Source organism: Magnolia sinica, chromosome 7 (genome assembly GCF_029962835.1).
Source record: "Magnolia sinica isolate HGM2019 chromosome 7, MsV1, whole genome shotgun sequence".
NCBI lineage: Eukaryota > Viridiplantae > Streptophyta > Magnoliopsida > Magnoliales > Magnoliaceae > Magnolia > Magnolia sinica.
In genome coordinates this window covers 24,135,079-24,154,365 of record NC_080579.1, presented here as the reverse complement: position 1 = coordinate 24,154,365, position 19,287 = coordinate 24,135,079, and the positions used below count along the sequence as shown (strand labels likewise).

Sequence of the window (19,287 nt, the reverse complement as noted above, 5' to 3'; positions counted from 1 at the left end):
TATATAAGTAGGACTGCCTAACAATATCCTAAAGATCATGCCAATCGAAAAATTACTTGGGAACAAATTTCAACTCTAATATGGGCCCCTCTAGTGTATCTTACTGATCCACTTAGATACGTAAGTCGTCTAAAGGGAAGGTATGCATAACAAGCCCGACTCTAACCACACCTACTCTAGGGTTTATCTACCTAACTTAGGCATTAGAGGATCCCTGGCCACAACCGGCGCCCCCCAATGTCACCTTGTTCTCCATTAAAGTGTAGGTACCTAGCGGTTTATAGGAGGTGGTGCAGGATTGACTAGATTTGAGCAATAACATTGTCCATTTGAGTTTTCAATCTATGTAATTTTTGGGCTCTATAAACACCCCACCCAAAACAAGATTAAAGTGCTCTTTTGGCTTTTTACTAGGCTTCGATAAGATGGCTTTGGGAGACTCAGAACCCATTGAAAAACCATGCTAACCGAATAGGATAAACTTTTGGCCATATGTAAAAATAGATAACGGGCCGAATTGGTGGGCTGACAACTCTATGAAATCAAATATCGATCTATCATCCTAAATACCCGAAAATCTCAGTCGTGCACGGCTTTGATCAAGCCACATTCCCTAAAATCAAATAATGGAAAAATTCGAACCAATCAACTTGAAAGGATCTCGGCGTCTCCCAAAGACAATTACTAGATCCGATTGACCCATGCTAAAATCAATGAAGATAAAATCAAGGCTGCACATCCTGACTCTAAAAAACCTTGACAAATCCAACATGAGATCATATAATGACTGTCGGTGTTTTAAAATTACTTCCACAACAACTGGGGCTCAAAATTAGAAAAAATTAACCGATGGTCATCTAATGACTATTGGGTTTCTGAAAAAACTGCTCCCATAGGCCCCACACTTTGACATTTTATCTCACCGACAAGTATAAGGGTAGCCTATTATTTACCAACGGTCCATAAAAGGCCATTGGTTTTCGCCTATATATAGTCCATCATGGAGACCATTCTGTGGAGATAGTTAACCAAGAGCGAGAGGAGGAGATATTACCGAAAGAAAAATGACAGGAAGGGTTTTTGGAGTTTTAGGACTGCAGGGTGCACATGAAGCGCCTAGCTGAGATTCTGATGGCAGTAAAGCTCTGCCCAACTCAAGAGACATTGAAGCTACCAAAAGACAAAAGTAGAGTTGGAATCAGGGATATCATACTAACCTTTTTTGTAGAAAAGGGTACTGGGTCTCCCCTTGCTCCTCATATCTCAAATCAATCTGCATGCAACTTCACACATTCCAACAACACTAGCAACACACACTCACTTTTTTATTTATTTCTACAATTATTCTCTCCTATCTATATACTCTTTTTAATTTCTATTTGCCTCCTTAGATAATAAATCCTGTGAAGTAAGGCTAGATGTAAATACTAATGAAGTTCTACTAAAATCCCCTAAAAATCATTAAATCCCTCAAAGTAGATATCGCACATAAGTGTGGGCAGTAAAGGGTGTCTAACATCTTCATTTTCTGTCATTGAGGTCCTTCCTTTGAATTTACGATCGTAAACCAACCGCAGGTAGGGGTGTATATCGAGTTGAACCAAGTCAAACTGGCCTCAGCTCGACTCGGCTCGACCACTGGCTGACCTCAACTTGAACTCGGTTCGGCTTGGTCCTCGAGCCTGACTGGCCAGCTTGGCTTGGTTCGGTCAGCAGCTTAGGCCAGCTCAGGCCGAGTTCGAGCCAAGATTGAGTCGAATTCGCCATTGAGGCATTTCCTCAAACACCTACACTGCACCTTCAAAATCCCTGGACTACACCTTCTAAACAATGCAAAAAACGGAGTTGCTAAAGCAGAGCTCTTAAACACAATAAAAAACAACAATACTCAACTTCTTCACTATCATTTCACTACAAAAAAATGAGATTACAGCATGTATATATAGAGATTTCAGGTATATATGAGATTACAACAGGTCAGAATGATGAATGTCATGTGCTAATGTAGCATCCTTGAATGCAGTGAGCACACTTCCACATGAGATTTTTGATGTGAAGAAAAAAATATAAAAAAAAGGGAAAAAAAAAGAAAAAAGAGAGAGATTGCAACAGGTATATATACAGATTTCAGAGTTTGAAGAATCTGAATAGCTTAATTGATCCACACCCACCATCATCACAGGTGGGCCACCATTGTAGAAACCATTCTCAGATGATGTACATCCCAACCCAGGTACTCGACTTGAACACAACATTCCATCAGAAGCAGCCTAACCCAGGTACTCGACTCGAACACTTCATCGAGTCATTTTATCAAACACTTGGTGAGCAACATCAATGGCAAAGTAACCGAGTCACTGAACTGGTTCGATCCGAGTTCGATTCGAGCTGGATTCGATCCGAGTCGAGTCGAGCTGGGGCCTGCTCGAACTCGGCTCAAACTCATTTTTGAGCTCAAAAAATCAGCTCGACTCGGCTCGAACTCAACTTTGAACCGAGTCGAATCGAGCTTTTTCAAGTCGAGTCGAGCGAGCTAACCGAGCTAGCTCGGTTCGTGTGCACCCCTAACCGCAGGAGTCACTTAAATCGGAGAATCGGAGAATCTTATAATTCCTCGACCCTTAAGCGATTTTACGTTTTCTAGCCGACTATAGATTCTAAAGCTTCATTTACCTAGTGGCGAGTCCAAGTCAAATGCATTACCATATTTGAGTCAACACCACACCCCAAACTATACCAACCAAAAAAAAAAAAAGGCGAGGAAGCAAGAGCGCACTGAATCTCGTGCGCAGGCACCATTCACAAATTCGATGACTCCACTGGGTAGTTGCTATCCACTAGTCAAGGCCTGACGTAAAACACAAGGTTTTTCATTTTTAGGAGATTTTATACCATTTGTTTGCTCCAATAAATTGGTCCATTTTCTTTCCTGCTACTATCTTGTATTCCAGTGTATATTGGTCCTTGCCGACTCACCAACCTGCTAACCTATTAACAACTCCAGTATGTACGGGTCCTATTTACTTTCCCACAATTCCAATGCTTACTGGTCTATGCATTTGGTTACGTTCTACATTCCAGTATACACTATACTGGTCTTATTTCAATTCCAATAATTCTACATTCCACGGTAAGGGGCAAGCATGTTCCATCAAAGATTTCTTTAAAAAAAAAGGGACCCCCCTGACATTATCGAACCTGAAAATCTTCAATACGTTTGCCGCCCTCCAAAAAAGAACTTAGGTCATTCAAAAGATATACCAATCAAATTCTCATTCAAATGTATATATTCTTTAAGGATGCTTCACCATTAGTCTGTTAATTTTTCAGTAAGGAAATATTTAATATTTTGGTGTGGGACTGAGGTAGACTGGGCCTTTTTTTAAAAAAAATTACACATTCAGATTTAAAGTACCGAACATCTCCACAGGCATGGTAAGCACGTGAAGCTCCTAGTTTACTTCCAAAAGTAGACAAGTGCCTTTTCATTAACCGATGGGTAGAAGAAAATCAAGCAAATTCAAAGCTCAGGTAGGCTACATGACAGGAAATAGTGGGATTGAGCACCCACCGTTGAAACATATTAAGGTATTGTGGTGTCCATTTTGAGCTTCAGAGCTTCCTCGTTTTTTGGGTCCATTCAATAAAATGAGTTGGAAAAACAAATGGACCGGATGGATTTCTCACAAAAATCAAGGTGGGCTCCATGTACTGTTGGAGTTAGGTTAGCAATGGCAACCAACGTGAGGTTCAGTGGATATTTTAGTACAGAGAGCAAGGGTTGCTCGACCGTAGGTGAGACCCACCACGACGTTTGTGACAAATCCACTCGGTCCATTCATTCTGCCAACCTTAATTTAGGGCATGGCCTAAAAATGAGGCCAATCTAAAGCTCAAGTGGGCGTAACGAGCATGAAACAGTGGGAATTGAATGCCGGCCATTGACACATTCGTGTGACCACAGGATGTGTGATAAATCCACTGTCCATCTATTTTGCCATATCATTTTTTGGCAAGGGCCATGTAATGAGGCTGATACTACGCTCCTGTGGGCCAAACGACGGGAAAGAATGGGATGGACTCCCACCGTTGAAAACTCCTAGGGCCATCTGGGCCCACTATGATCATGGATCTGCCTCATTTTTATGCCTATACAATAAAACGATCTGAAAAAACATATGAACGTTGTAGATTTCTGAAAATCATCAAAGTGGCCCAACCTGTGGTCTAGGTTAGGCTAACATGACAATTAATATCAATTAATGCCCCCAGAGGTTTGATGAACATTTAAGTCCAGACGTTTGAGCGTTGCCCGACTTAGGTGGAGCGTTTGTGACGAATCCACTCAATCCATCTGTTTTACCACATCATTTTAAGTCATGAACCAAAAGCTCAAGTGGCCCAAACCATCGTGAAACAGTGAGGAATAGAAGCTCGCTGTTCGTAGGGCTACAAGATGTTTGTGACAATCCAGGCCATCCATCTGTTTCTCCGGATCATTTTATAGCGGAGGCCGATGCCAAGCGCCGATGGGCAAAACGACTAGAAACAGTCGGGATTGAACCCCTACCGTAGAAACTTCTTGGGACCATCATGGGCCCACGCTGAACTTTGGATCTGCCTCATTTTGGGCACATGCCCTAAGATGAGCGGGAAAAACAAATGGATAGGGTGGATTTCTCACAAACAAAAAGGTTGGCTCCATGTACTATCGAAGGTTAGGTAACAGGGGAGATTGCCAAGTGCATTAAAGTGAGGATAGTCAGGTCAATACCAAAATACAAAAACCTATTCGTACATGTACCCACCAGTAGGCGTTTTAAAGTCTAACAGTGATAACTATAGGCGGGTTTTGATAAATAGTTTAAACGCAGGAGCTTTTTAGTCCATAGCAGTAAAGGTTGGGGGCCATAGGGAAAAATCCCTAAAATAAAAGCAAGCTTCAAGTCAAGTATCCTATTTCTTTTGATCAAGAGCATATATGGATCCAAGTAGTGGTGACAATTGATTGAATTTCCAAAGAAAAGAAGCCACATCATTGATGTATAAACAACCCTCATTTGAGAAACTAAAAATAAAAATGAGTTCAAGAGATGATGATTGTTTGTTATCAAGATTATTTTTAATCCTTGCCAGAAAAAGAGAGAGAGAGAGAAATATCATCTCCATTACATGATTATGATTAACTAAAATGAAATTACCTTATTTTTAGGCATTTACCAAACAGGGTCTGAGGGTATGTCCTTTTTCTTTTTCTTTTTCCTAAAAATCACAATTAAACTGTGATTTCTACAGCGTCCAGACTCCAGGGTGATCCTCTGTCTGTGTGATTTCTCCCCCGTCCAGAGTAACCCTGTGTGAGTGTGAGAGTGTGTGCGCACGTGGGGTGGTCTCTAGCCCAACCAGTTTAACCACAGGTTATGGTCTACCCAGGGGATAACTTCTAACTTGCTGAGTGCATGGGACATCCAACCCATTCAACAGATTGGCCCCACCATGAGGAACATTTGGTGCAAAAATCAGCCCCATCCACTGATCGATTGGACCACAGTTGTATTTTTCTATTTATCAATGGCTATACACTGATTTCCCTAGTGTGATTCACTTGAGAAATTGGATAGGGCTGATTTTTGTGCTAGGTGATCCTCATGGTAGGGCCAACCTGTTAGGAGGATTGGATGTCACAAGCACTTCACAAGTTGGAAGTAATCCCCTGATTGAACTATAAACTGTGGTCCAACAGTTGGACTTGAGAGACCTCTCTCTCACACAGAGAGGCCTGACTAGGCCGGATGTCATGCTGAAGAGATTCTCTGCACTGGTTTTCAAGTTTCTAGATCTTATTCAAACTGAAATGTCAGCTTTTAAGAATCTTCAAATTAACAGGTCATGGTTCTCACAGCCAGGAAGAGATCAAAGCCGAGCACCAGGTGATTTGGGGTGGGAGTAGGAGTATACGCCAATGCCTCGTTTCCGACCTAGGCGTCCAGCATCGACATACTGCACAAGGAGTGGGCAGGGACGGTACTTGCTGTCACCAAGTCCATTGTGTAGAACCTTCATTATCGAGAGACAGACATCCAGTCCAATGAAATCTGCTAGCTCTAAAGGACCCATTGGATGGTTTGTACCCAGCTTCATCCCTGTATCAATGTCCTCCTTTGATGCCACGCCTGTATAGAGTGTGTAAAATGCTTCATTGATCATGGGCATCAGGATCCGGTTTACGATAAAACCAGGGTAATCTTGAGAGCATATAACAGTCTTGCCAAACCTGCAATTTCCATGGCCTTAATACAATTTGAATACAGGATCAAGGAAAAACCATCACAAGCTAAGAAACACTGGTGGTGGGAGCCGGGTAACTAGAGTTGCAATAATTTTGTTTTGTGCTGGTTCTGGTTCGGGTTCGGGCCTTGAAGCCCATGGGTTAGACCCTGGGCCTTGTGTTTTTGAAATAGTAACTAGTTGGAGTGGATCAGGATCTCTACCTCAAGCCTGATAACAAGTAGGACCGGCCCAATTTAACATTGGTGGGATGAATTTTGAGCAGGTGAGCCAGCATGAGCCTGAGCCCGACTCCTCAGCTCACAAGCTGTTAGGTGATGCAGGCCCATTGCCCACTATAGGACCCAGCATGCTGATTTTAGACTGTTTATTTATAGATTTGCGGCCTAAATATCAAGAACTGTGATTTACTATTTGTGAAAGATATGGTGGCTGATTTAAAGATGTGATTGAAGAATGTGAGGATTATTTCCTACCTTTGCTTTTACTATTATTAGGCTTGTTGCCATCTAACATAGACTAGATTGATTTGAACTAAAATCTTTTAGTTGGGGGGATTCTCATTAAAGATTTATCTACAGTTTATTTTTATTTTTATATTTTTTTTGTAGGGGGCGGGGGACGAGTTTTTCTAAGGGCCTGTTTGTTAACCCTGAATTTTTGCACTTAACACAGAATTGGAAAAATGTTCCGTGTTTAGTGGTGTTTGTTAATGCTTCGTTAACACCGAAGAAGGAAAGCACTAAGTGGTTTTTCATTGAATTCTTTCTGTGATAGGAGTATGGCTTAATGGTGAATGCAGAATGTGCTCAGTGAATTTTTCATTCGACAAAAATTTTTGCTTCCAAAATTACCCCTTCTCAAGTTATATAAAATCAACTTTTAACCTGTGAAACTTCTTTTATTGCTTGATGTGCCCCACCATGATGTATGTGTTTCATCCATTCCATTCATCCATTTTTAAAGATCATTTTATTGCTTGATACCAAAGAGGAATATAAATCTCATGTGGACCATACCACAGGAAAACAATAGTGATTGGATATACACCATTAAAATTCTCCTAAGGCCCAATATACTGTTTATTTGACATCCAATCTGTTGATTAGGTCATATAGACCTAAATGAATGGAAAAAAACAAAGATCAGCTTGATCCAAAACTTTTATGGCCCCCAAAAGGTTTTTAATGGTTGACGTTCATTCAACACTGTTTTCCTGTAATGTGGTCCACTTGAGATTGGGATATACCCCATTTTTGGTCTCATACCATAAAATGATCTAGAAACATAGATGGACGGCATGGATGAAACACATACATCATGGTGGGGCCCACATAGCACCGACCATCAGCCATTGGCTGGTGGCAGGGGAGTAGCCAATCTGTTTCCGCGGACGCGGATTGGATACTGACAGGTTGAGTAGCGAGACTCGCTACTGAAGTTACGTCACCAAGTTATGTGGGCCCCATCATGATGTATGTTTTGTATCCACGCCGTCCATCCATTTGGAAATATAATTTTAGTTAAAGATCCAAAGAATGAGTCAAATCCAAAGCTACAGGGGACCTCACCACAGAAAACAGTGGGGAGAGTGACGCCCACCATTAAAAACTAAAATATGCCACAAAAGTTTTTGATCAAGCTGATATTTGTTGATTCCCTTCTTTCATGTCTGTGTTAACATATGAATCGGCTGGATTTCAAATAAAAATCACGGTGAGCCTTAGGAAGGTTTCAATGGTAGGCATCAATCTCACCACTGCTTTTTGTGGTGGGGTCAACTACATATTTGGATCTGCCTCATTCTTTAACTCATGCTCTAAAATTAAATCTCCAAATAGATGGACGATGTAGATAAAGCACATACATCATAGTGGGCCCACATATATCATAGTGGGCCCATGGAACTTAATGATGTCACTTCGGTAGTGAATCTCGCTATTCAACCTGTCAGTAGCTAATCCACGTCCAAGTAGGACGCGGATTGGTTGGTGACCTCACACCAGCTATGTAGCGGCCATATTGACGTCAGCAAGTTCTATGGGTCCCATCACGAGGTATGTGTTATATCCCAACCATCCGTCCATTTGGTGAGTTCGTATTAAAGCTTGAGATGGAAAAAAAAAAATAGCTGCAAAAAGCAACGGGGGATTGAATGTCTACCATTGAAACCCTTTTTGGGATCACAGAAGTTTTGGATCAATATGATTTTTTTTTCCCTCTTCATACAGGTATTTGTGACCTTATGAACATATTGAATGGAAAATAAACTTAAATAGGCCACGGAAGTTTTGGATATGTTTTCACTTCATCCAATTGGGAATGACCTTAAAATGGTTTGGATAGCATATAAATATAAGGTGGGCCTTATTTGAAGGTTTTGTTGCTACTGGTGTTCAATCCTATACAACACATAGTGACAATCTTCCCGCTAACAGGAATTGAAGGCCTTATGATGATATTTTAGTTTTTTATTAAGTATTTTAGTTTATTTGAATTAAATAAAATGATTTTATTTTCATTTAATAAAAAATAATTTCTTTATAATGTAAAACATTTCCAAACGAGAGATAGGGGCAAATGTGGCAAATTAACATATTTTAGACATTTAAGATGTTTGCTAACAAACAGTTTGTTTCAGATTCATTACTTAATTTTTAGACTTCAGCCATAATTATCAAACAAGTTTTTTCACTTCAGATTTCAGATTTAGGCTTTAGATTTCAGATTCAAGCTTCGGATTTCAGATTCGGTCTTTAGACTTCAGATTTAACAAACGGGGCCATTTTGTAAGAAGAAGCTTGATATCAATAAATTATTTCTCCCTCTCTACTCTACTATTCTTGTGAGTGTACTCTTGTCCATTTTGTTGTAATTCTAGTATCGAGATCTCAACGGGGGTAGGCATTCCAAAATTTTCTTAAGTATTGAGTTTTTCCAACTGTTATAAGAAGTTTGATGTCAATAAAATTATATCTTCCTCTACTCTATTTTTCTTGTGGGTGTACTCCTGTCCATTTCTTGCAATACGGGTCTCGAGATCTCAACCCGGTTGCACCATTATGCCTGGACTCATGTACAACATAGGTGGGTGGACCATGCTTCGACCAGACCCAAACCCATGCTCACCCAGTTGCCACTCTAGAGGTAGGAAAATCAGACTTGTTGCAGAGAGGAGTGTTCCTTATTAGATTCTCACCTTTCTGCCAAGGCTTTTGTTGTAGCAAAGACCTCATCAGATGTCTCTGCACCTCTCACAATCTCGACCAGTTTCATAATTGGAGGGGGGTTCATAAAATGCATACCAATCACCTGCAATTTTATGCAAACACTAGCTTCAGAATTTCGATGACTGTTAATCTAATACAGTTTCTAATGAATGTGTTGACTACAGTTCGTGAATGTAAAATTGTAAATGCAGTTAAGAGTTTTCCAAATAATATTATGATCCAAAAAACTGGAAACTGCATGCACATAAACAAAATTGGAGAAAAAAACATGTCACAATGTGATCTTTGATCCCTGCAATGACAAGAAGTCGAGATGCTGCAAAGACAATTGGCAACAGATTATGGGCATGCGTTGCATTCCACTAACGAGAAATGGAGGGGACAATTACAAAATGTAGCATGGCATTCACTAGGAAATGAAGTGCAACAAATGTTTGGCTTCTGTATATAGGCATGTAAGCACATGGTCTTCTAAGCAAGAAATTTTTGTTGAACAGTCTTCATTGGATTTACAGAATCTTTTATGCCTGTCCTAGTAGACAATCGTAGGGAAAAGTTTACGATGAAACAAAGGGATAAAAAATTGCAAGCCAAAAATATTTTCATGGTGTTTCGCAAGTAAATAATGCAGAAGCCATTCAGAACACAGTATTCAAAATTGATTACATAAGGGCCGTAACGACAGTTACATAACGGTAACAGTCGTTACCGTTATGCGTTACGAGGCCAAACGGCCGTGACAGCTGCTACAGAAAAAATGAGCCATAACGGCCCAAAACAGCCCTGTAACGGTCCAGAAACATTTATTTTAAAAGGTTGTAACGGCCATTATGGGGGCCATAACAGCCGTTACGGCCTGTATCGTAACGGTAATGGCAGTGGCCATTACGGCCACCGTTACTGTTAAGGAACACCTTGATTAAGAATAAACGAACTAAAGACAAACGAATGTAATTTTAATGCAGTGGAGATGAGCATAAAGATGGGATAGTTTCTATTAACAAAAAGCTCCAAGCTTGAGAGGAACTCATTTTATGGAAAAGATCCTACAAGCTATAGAAAGGAGAAGTAGGGTGCTTAAAGAAAAAGAAGACTGAGGCAATGAGTATAGACCTCTTTCGGAGGAACAGAAATCCTATATGAAATTACTTATGATATTCCAATAGATTGGAGGACATTTCTTGGAGACAAAAATATAAAGCCACATGCCTAAAGGAAGGGGGAAGCAAATGCTTGACTTATCATGGATTGGAAGCAAACTCCTACTAAGAGGGTTGAGGGGGAAACTTTGGTGGAAGTCACAATTGAAATTAAGCAACTGATTGTGGACTTTTTCAAAGGCCTCCATAGAAAGAAGAGTACTAACAAAATCTGGACAAGTTAGCCCTCACCCAAATAAGGCTGGAGATAGCTTGTGGGTTCGAAAATGGATTTGAGGATACCAAGAAGGTGGTCATGGAGTTGGGTAAGGATAAAGCCCTGCTGCAACTGGATGGATTCTCCTTATTCTTATGGCATTTCTGGCATTTTCATTGACACAATTTTGCATGTCACAATAAAATAGGTAAAAAAATTAATTTACTTTTTAAAAATAAGTAAAGAAGCTATATAAGGTTCCTATGTAGGCTTGACTTATCCAATGGTTAGAGTCCTGAGTAGGATGCAATAGTAGACCATGACTTTCCACAGATTGGACCACATACACGACATAGTTCCAATCATTGAAAAGCTCGGCACGTGGGCTGCTCTGGGTGGTGACACATGCTGGAACATGAGAGAGATCCCATGTTTTCTATACAAAAACTTTCTTTCGGAGTTTTGATATATACTGTATGGGAGTGGGTTTCCATTCCTAGATTGCATCTTAGATGATGATCTGAAATGTTCATATTCTGCATTCTATGCTATATAGGTCAATTTAAGAAACAGATATTGAACGTATGATTGTGTATGAAATTGGAACATTGAAAAGTTAAGTTTTGGCGGCTCATATCAAATCCAAGAGTCAAAGGTTAGGATCATCAACGAAGCAAGATTACCCTATGTAAGGAAGCAAATGAAAACACGTCAGGTTGAGATAATCATGAAAGACGCAATCCAGGTCAAAACCCACCTTGTACGGAACTGTGATTATGGGGCACCCTATCCTATCAAAAGAGCCCCACTAGCATACCTCACGCTAGGTACCTCACACACCCAGAGTGACATGGGTGGAACTTTCATGAGATCTACTGTATCCATCAGGTATGCTGCCTAATGTTCACCTTGGAACCCAAAAATCATTACCATCCAGAACTCAGGTAGGCCATAACCTAGGAAAAAAGATGGGATGGAATGCCCACTATTAGTGGTGTAGGGCCCACTATCAGTTGTGCAGGGCCCACTATGGTGTTTATATGCCATCCAAGTTATTCATCTGATGTGCCTCATCAGGAAGAAAGAGTTACCAAGAATCTCAGTATTCCAAAACTCACTGGGCCATATCAGGTGAATTTAAAGGTTTCAGAAATACTTTATAGGGTGACCCACCTGCTAGTTGAATCAACCTGATCTTTGGGATCAGGTCTAAACAAGGGGTGATACACCTGATGGACAGGGTAGATTTCATGCATGTTAAGTCGTTTCCCCCATGTTAGAGAAAGAAACCCTGGTAGGCATCAAGTATGCAAGTGTCTCCCTCAAAAACCTTTCCTTCAATGTTTTCCTTTTTTCTCTCTTTTCTCATTAGGCTGGTTCCTCTAAAACTTTTGTAGAATAAGCTTATTCTACAACATCGGATGTGAGCCCATCATGATGTGTGGGTAACATCCAATCCATTCATCACACACAACACCACATTTTCTCATTAGATCCCAAAACTCAGGTGGGCTGCATCATGTAAATCATTCCTAAAACCTCTAAAGTCAGATGTTGTGGCCCACCTGAGTTTTGCAATGGCCTAATTTTTGGGGTGTCCCCATCCTAGTGGTGCCCTTATTCTGAAGGAACAAGATGGCATACACAGCACGGTGAGCCCCAGAGAATCTGTTGGGCATCCCCATCCCAAATGTCCCTTGTGGTGTGATCACCCTGTTTTTGAGGGAGCTGATGTTTAGGATAGAAGGTGAAGTTGAAAGGCCGCCTTATGGATGGATCAGATGTGTGCCATACATCAAGGTGGGCCTCACACAGTGAGTTGTAGGCTTGTAGCTGAAGTTTATTATACGGACATGACAGAGGAAGCCACCTCTGTTTTCACTAATCTAAAGAGGTGTATTCCAAAGTTTTTCTCAACCCAGCAATGGTGATAATGCAGGCAATTAATGCTGGAGAAAGGGGGCAATATATTGATATACTGTCGATACATTGTGATAATTACTGATATTTTGCATGATACCCAGAAGTTTGGTAACTTCCAGGCTGTTTCGTATTACTAGGATACGGTAGTCAAAGAAGGAAGATTTACATACACGAAGTCTAGAAATCGGATGTTCAGGACAAACCACTCAAAATAACACTAACACACAAAAGCATTCAATTTATCACAACTCAACAATCCAACAAATACACTGAAGGACAAAACGGACTGCCATGCAATTTTTTTCTACAGATGCTACAATGCACATTTACCAAATTCAAGAATGTGTAGCTACACTTTACTGTTCTATCATATTTAAAGAAGTTGGCACCAAAGTAAATTAAATAATGAATCTGCCAAAACAACTCATATAGAATTAAGATTCAAATGACCTTTTGGCCAAGGAACCAAGATGCAAGAAGTAAAACATAAAGCTGAAAAAAGGAGAAAACATATTCTGTCAAGTTTACAACCAAAACTACCAGGTATCTTGAAAAGTAAAACCTGGGAAGGGCGGTGAGTTGCAGAAGCTAGACGAGTAATGGAGATGGAACTTGTATTAGATGCCAAAATGGCAGAAGCTTTTGCAATCTTGTCCAGTTCAAAAAATAGTTTCTTCTTCATATCTTCAGATTCTACAATAGCTTCAATGATCACATCTGCAGATCCAAGATCTTCCAAATTCAATGTACATCTCAGGCGGCTCAAGGATTCAGTACCAACAAACTGACACATGCAGAAGAGAAAGGATCAGGAGAAATTTTATGAGGCTCAATAGCAATACAAAATCAACTTGCTGGAGACCAATTTTCAGAAACTGAAGATCCTGGACATGTGACGAGAACATGCACACTCAAAATTAAAGCAAACTTCTAACAAGAGATTCAACACCGCATGATGGATACTCAAAATGATAGGGGATTTAGACAGTAAAGTAACATATGATCCACTAGGCCAACATCCAGCAGATGGGCTAAGACTGATGGGGTGGACGGCTAAGATGGCTAGTCAATTACATGCATGGCTGTGAATTTCTTAGCTATCTTGTCTTTAGAAAGTTTAAACTTGCATTTTTCCAGTAAAACATGCTGTATAATTCTGAACCTACCATGAAAACTTAATCTTTCATGAGATGAGGGGAATGGCATGGCAGACTTCAAAAAAAATCCAAAAAGAAGGAAAAACAAAAACAAAACAAAACAAAACAAAAACAAAAATTGATCTGGTAATCCCAAGTCAATGCAGAATGTCAACTTCAACTTTCTCTGGGTATCAGAAAATATATGAAACTGAGCGGCGACCCTCATTAAGAAATGTCTAGCTCATGGATGCATAAAAATGTAGCCGATCATACTAATGTATTTCAAAACATGTAGGAAACAAAAACACAACTAATGAATTGAACATAATCACAGAATCAAAACCGGCCCCAAATCGGCTTTGATCTTAATTCCAGATCGAAAACGTCATTTTTCTTCGAAATGATTCAAGAGAATGAACCGAAATCCACCCTACATGTGTTTAAAATCGATTTTTTTTTCTCTCAACCAATCCACCCAAGACGATGTTGACAATATCTGTCGATATGAACAGATATCATCGATGCTTGATTATAAAAAAAATAATTTAAAAAAAAAAAAAAAGAGCCTGTAGCGATATTTTGCGATATATCGTGATAACTACAATATCATGCGATACATGTACCAACACGGGAAATTTTGAACACTCCAGCCTTTTGTTTTGTATTGCTAGACTGTGATACCGATAATATCGACCGACATTATCGATACTGCAAACACTGCGTGAAACCAATGTTTGGTGGACGTTACAACTGTAATCAACTGACTAGATTTCACAACTAATGCCGGTCACTTATATTCATATGCAAGTCAAGTGTCACGTGTAAAAGGCGCATATGGATGGATGGCATGCATAAGACAGATGCATCAACGTGTATGCCCACAGATGTAGTGGAATTTGAAATACACCAGAAATTACATTGTATCTCTTGCTAAGGCAAATACCTAGATTAATCCAATCCTTCCCATTGATTCCAAATGCCAGATGGAATTTATATCCCACCAAATCCAATTCAATACCACGTAATTCTACATACCAAACACGCCCTAACCGATCCATGATGGGTCCCAACAAATTAGTTGCCAGTTGAACTAATTGATTGGACTTATTTTTACAAAAACAATCTCGGACACCTATTTATAGTCTATTAATTGGATGGTTTGAACGGTAGAAACGTGTGGTAGAGCTAATAGACAGTCGATGTGGATCAATCGAACAGTTCAAGTGAACAGATGCAACCACAAGTAAGTGACCACTGGATCGTTTATTCTCTAATATAAGGAGTTAGAAGAAGCCTCTGTGTGTGTGTGTGTGTGTGTGTGTGTGTGAGAGAGAGAGAGAGAGAGAGAGAGAGAGAACCTTTGATAGGTGTCCTTTGGAGACGAGACGGGTGATGGAATCGGTGATGGCATGGGTAGCTCGGTTGAGAGATTCAGGGTCGGAATCGTGGAGCCAGACATGGATTCCAGCAACAGCAGCTATCTGAGCTATCCCAGATCCCATCTGTCCCGCTCCAACAACCCCAATCTCCATCTCTCCCTTCACCCGCTGTTCTCTTTGCACTTTCCCTGAGCCTCTCGCCACTTTATTGTACTAAATCCTAGGATACAAGGGACGATCAAAAAGCCCCGAGTACATCATACCGGAAGCGGATTGCGTAGCGTACTGAGTAACTCTGTGGGGTCCATCTTGATTTATATATTTCATCCACTCGAGCCCAAAAAATAAAGCATATCTAAATCTCAAATGGACCACACCATGTGAAACAGTGTGAATTGAAAATCTACCGCTGAAAATTTCTTGAGGGCCACAGAAGTTTTGGATCTAGGTTATATTTGTTTTATCCCCCTTACATCCATGTTTTTGTGATCTTTTGAACAGGTTGAATGACAAATATACATCACTGTGGGGGTGAGAAAGGTTTCAACGGTGGAAATCATTATTCCCACTGTTTCCTGTGGCATGGTCGGCTTCAGCTTTGGATGTGGTTCAATTTTGGTCTCAACCCCTTAAGTAGCTTGGAAAACAGATGGACGGCGTGGATTAACCACATACATTCACGGTCCGCCCGAAAGAGTTTACTCAGTACGACCGTGCAACTCACCGAGAGAGAAAAAAATGTAGCTGCAGGCCGTCCGATCAGGCCGACGATTGCGGACGCGGATTGCGTTCTACCCCCGCCCCTCCCGGGAACGGGCAGGATCTTTGAGTGGCCACCGTAACGTATGGGTATTATCCTGTTTTTTTTATATCATTTTAGATTGTATGCCCAAAATGAGGGGAACTGATTGGCTACTCCCCTGCCACCAGCCTGGTGGCTGGTGGCCGTTACTCTGTGGGCCCCACCATGATGTATGTGTTTCATCCATGCCGTTCATCCATTTTTACGGATCCTTTTATTGCTTGACCCCAAAAATGATAGGGATATAAATCTCAGGTGGACCACACCGCAGGAAAACAATAGTGATTGAATATCTACCATTAAAATCCTCCTAAGGCCCACTGTACTGTTTATTTGACATCCAATCTGTTGATTAGGTCATACAGACCTAAATGAAGGGGAAAAACAATTATCATCTTGATCCAAAACTTTTAAGACCTTTAAAAAGTTTTTAATGGTTGATGCTGAATCAACACTGTTTCATGTAATGTGGTCCACTTGAGAATGTGATATACCTATATTTTGTCTCATGATTTAAAATGATTTATAAAATATATAGGCGGAATGGAAGAAACACATAAATAATGGTGGAGCTTACAAAGCATTAACGAAGGGCCATTATATATATATATATATATATATATATATATATATATATATATATATATAGAATATAATATATAATATATATTATAATATATAATATATATTATACTATATGTCACGGTACCTACTCAAAGCTCCTACCCGTCCTAGCTTGAGACAGGCCGGGTACGATGCAATCCGCCTTCGACGACTATACAATAAATTCTGCAGGACCCACTATGATGCGTATCTTATTCGGACGGAGATGCAGCCTACTCCTGCCCATCTTATGTACGCTGTCCTTTCATCTTTTTTCTGGCATGAGACTAAGGGCCTGTTTTGGTTTTCCATAACCTAAGAAATTGGCTGTAAAGAAATTATTATATTTTTTTTTCACTTGAATAGAAATAAGCAAGTAATTTCACCTAGAAAATCGGTCTAAAAATGTTGACTTAAATCTATGGGCCCTACCATAATGTATATAATATATCTGTGTCGTCCATCTATTTTATTAGAATATTTTGAAGCTTAATCCGAAAAAATTAGGAAGATTTAATATTCAATTGGCCCACATGAAAGGAAACAATAGACTTAATTTGTCTACCGTTGAAAGTTGATTCTTTTACTGGGCCCACATTGAGGTTTATTTACCAACTAACCCGTTCATAGGGTCACATGGATATGGATAAGTGAAAAAGATAAATATAAGCCTGATCTAAAATTTCTAAGGGCCTCGGCAAGTTTTTAATGGTAGGCATTCAATTCTCATAATTTCATGTGGCGTGGCCCACTTGACCTTTGGATTTGTTTAATTTTTGGGCTCATGCCTTAAATTCATTTGGCATAATAAATGGGGGGTGTGGATAAGCCACGCACATTATGGCCCCATATTTATTTTACAAATTCTTCGGTTTAAGTGCTTAAAATATAACCGGTCAACCCAGCATTGGGAAAGATGCAGGTAAATTACCTTGGTAAATAATAATTACTCATTTACAAGATAATTACACTTCAGCCCGAAAAATAAACAGGCACTAAAATTAAAACATATCCAAACAAAAAATGGGATTCATAAATTTGGGAACAAGCTGATATTCATGTTTCGCTTCTTTCATGTTCAAGCGGATTGGCAGGTGTACTACCACCAGATATTTAGCTGGTGCAGGAACGTGTCGTGGGAATAAGAGCGCTGACACTCAATCTCTGAGTCGTCCTAACGGTTCAAAGGAGATCAAAGTTACATGGCCCCACAGTGATGTATCTATTATATCCATAATGTTGTTCCATTTTTCGGGATAATTTTAGAGCATTATCTAAAAAAATGAATCATATCCAAAGATCAACTAGGCCACACCGCTAATACCAGTTGGGATAATGATTTTCATGGTAAAAAATTAGTAGGGCCCACCCCAACGTTTATTTTCCATCCAATCTGTTCATAAGGTCACAAGGACGTAGATGAAGAGGAAAAACAAATTTCATATTGGTCTAAAACTTCTGTGACCCTAAAAGGGTTTCAATGGTAGACGTTTAATCCCCTGCTGATTTTTGCAGTGTGGTCCGCTTGATAGTTAGATGGATGGTTTGAATGGTAGAAACGTGTGGTAGAGCTAATAGACAGTCGATGGATCAATCGAACGGTACAAGTGAACAGATGCAACCACAAGTAAGTGACCACAGGATCGTTTATTCTCTAATATAAAGTGCATCTAAAGTTTTGGATGTCCTTACTCTTGCCCGGGTGGTAGAGTACCCATGGGTGGTGAAATTCCACCAGCGTGAGTGTGTGGGGTGTGTTAAGAAAAAAAAAAAAAGTGCAAATATATTTATGAAAAATATGAGGAGTTAGAAGAAGCCTGTGTGTGTGAGAGAGAGAGAGAGGACTTTTGACAGGTGTCCTTTGGCGACGAGACGGGTGATGGAATCGGTGATGGCATGGGTAGCTCGGTTGAGAGATTCAGGGTCGGAATCGTGGAGCCAGACATGGATTCCAGCAACAGCAGCGATCTGAGCTATCCCAGACCCCATCTGTCCCCCTCCAACAACCCCAATCTCCATCTCTCCGTTCACCTGCTGTTCTCTTTGTGCTTTCCCTGAGCTTCTGGCCACTTTATTGTACTTAATCCTGGAATACAAGGGACGATCAAAAAGCCCCGAGTACATCATGCCACGTGTAACACACCAGGAGTCAAAGGAGCTGGCTATTTCTGACCCCATCGAGTGGATCCGACCTGATCCCAACCGAACCGAAGGCCTAAATCGGTGCGGTTCGAGTAGGGCCAATCAAATTTGATCACTCATCAGATCAAGTTCGGATGGTGGTCAATCCGACCAGATTGGATCCAGTTACGGAGTACGAAGTTTTGGATATGCTTAAATTTTTAAACGGTGAAAATCAGTACTTCTACTTTTTCTGATGGTATGGTCCACTTGAGCTTTTTGGATATGCATAAATTTTGGATTCAACCCCTAAAACGATATGGAAAAATAAATGGACGGTGTGGATCAACCACATGCATTCATGGTGGGCCCACATGCATTTATGCATAATCACACGCAAAACTGTAAAGCGTGCTCTTGATTTCTTCTATCACACCCAGCTTTCA

At 40.3% G+C, this 19,287-nt stretch overlaps 1 protein-coding gene across 3 annotated transcripts; it reads right to left on the bottom strand.

Moving 5' to 3' along the window:
- Positions 1 to 4,992: 4,992 nt before the first annotated feature.
- LOC131251227 (uncharacterized) lies at positions 4,993 to 18,784 on the bottom strand. Of its 3 annotated transcripts, none has more exons than XM_058251832.1 (4): positions 18,566 to 18,784; positions 13,360 to 13,581; positions 9,488 to 9,600; positions 4,993 to 6,274 (listed from the first exon to the last, which is right to left on the bottom strand). In XM_058251832.1, exons 1-4 carry the CDS (start codon positions 18,737 to 18,739, stop codon positions 5,914 to 5,916), a joined length of 870 nt encoding a protein of 289 aa, XP_058107815.1. In that variant the 5' UTR covers positions 18,740 to 18,784; the 3' UTR covers positions 4,993 to 5,913. The 3 variants fall into 3 exon arrangements, with proteins under 3 accessions (XP_058107815.1, XP_058107814.1, XP_058107816.1); XM_058251831.1 differs by lacking the exon at positions 18,566 to 18,784 and adding an exon at positions 15,295 to 15,522; XM_058251833.1 differs by lacking the exon at positions 18,566 to 18,784 and having other exon boundaries at positions 13,360 to 13,590.
- Between the last annotated feature and the right edge of the window lie 503 nt (positions 18,785 to 19,287).

Coding starts and splice junctions, on each gene's coding strand:
- LOC131251227 (XM_058251832.1), bottom strand. CDS start 18,739: ATGGAGATTGGGGTTGTTGGAGGGGGACAGATGGGGTCTGGGATAGCT. Junction 13,582..18,565: donor CCAAAGGACACCTGTCAAAA/GTCCTCTCTCTC, acceptor TGCATGTGTCAG/TTTGTTGGTACTGAATCCTT. Junction 9,601..13,359: donor CAACTCACCGCCCTTCCCAG/GTTTTACTTTTC, acceptor ATAAAATTGCAG/GTGATTGGTATGCATTTTAT.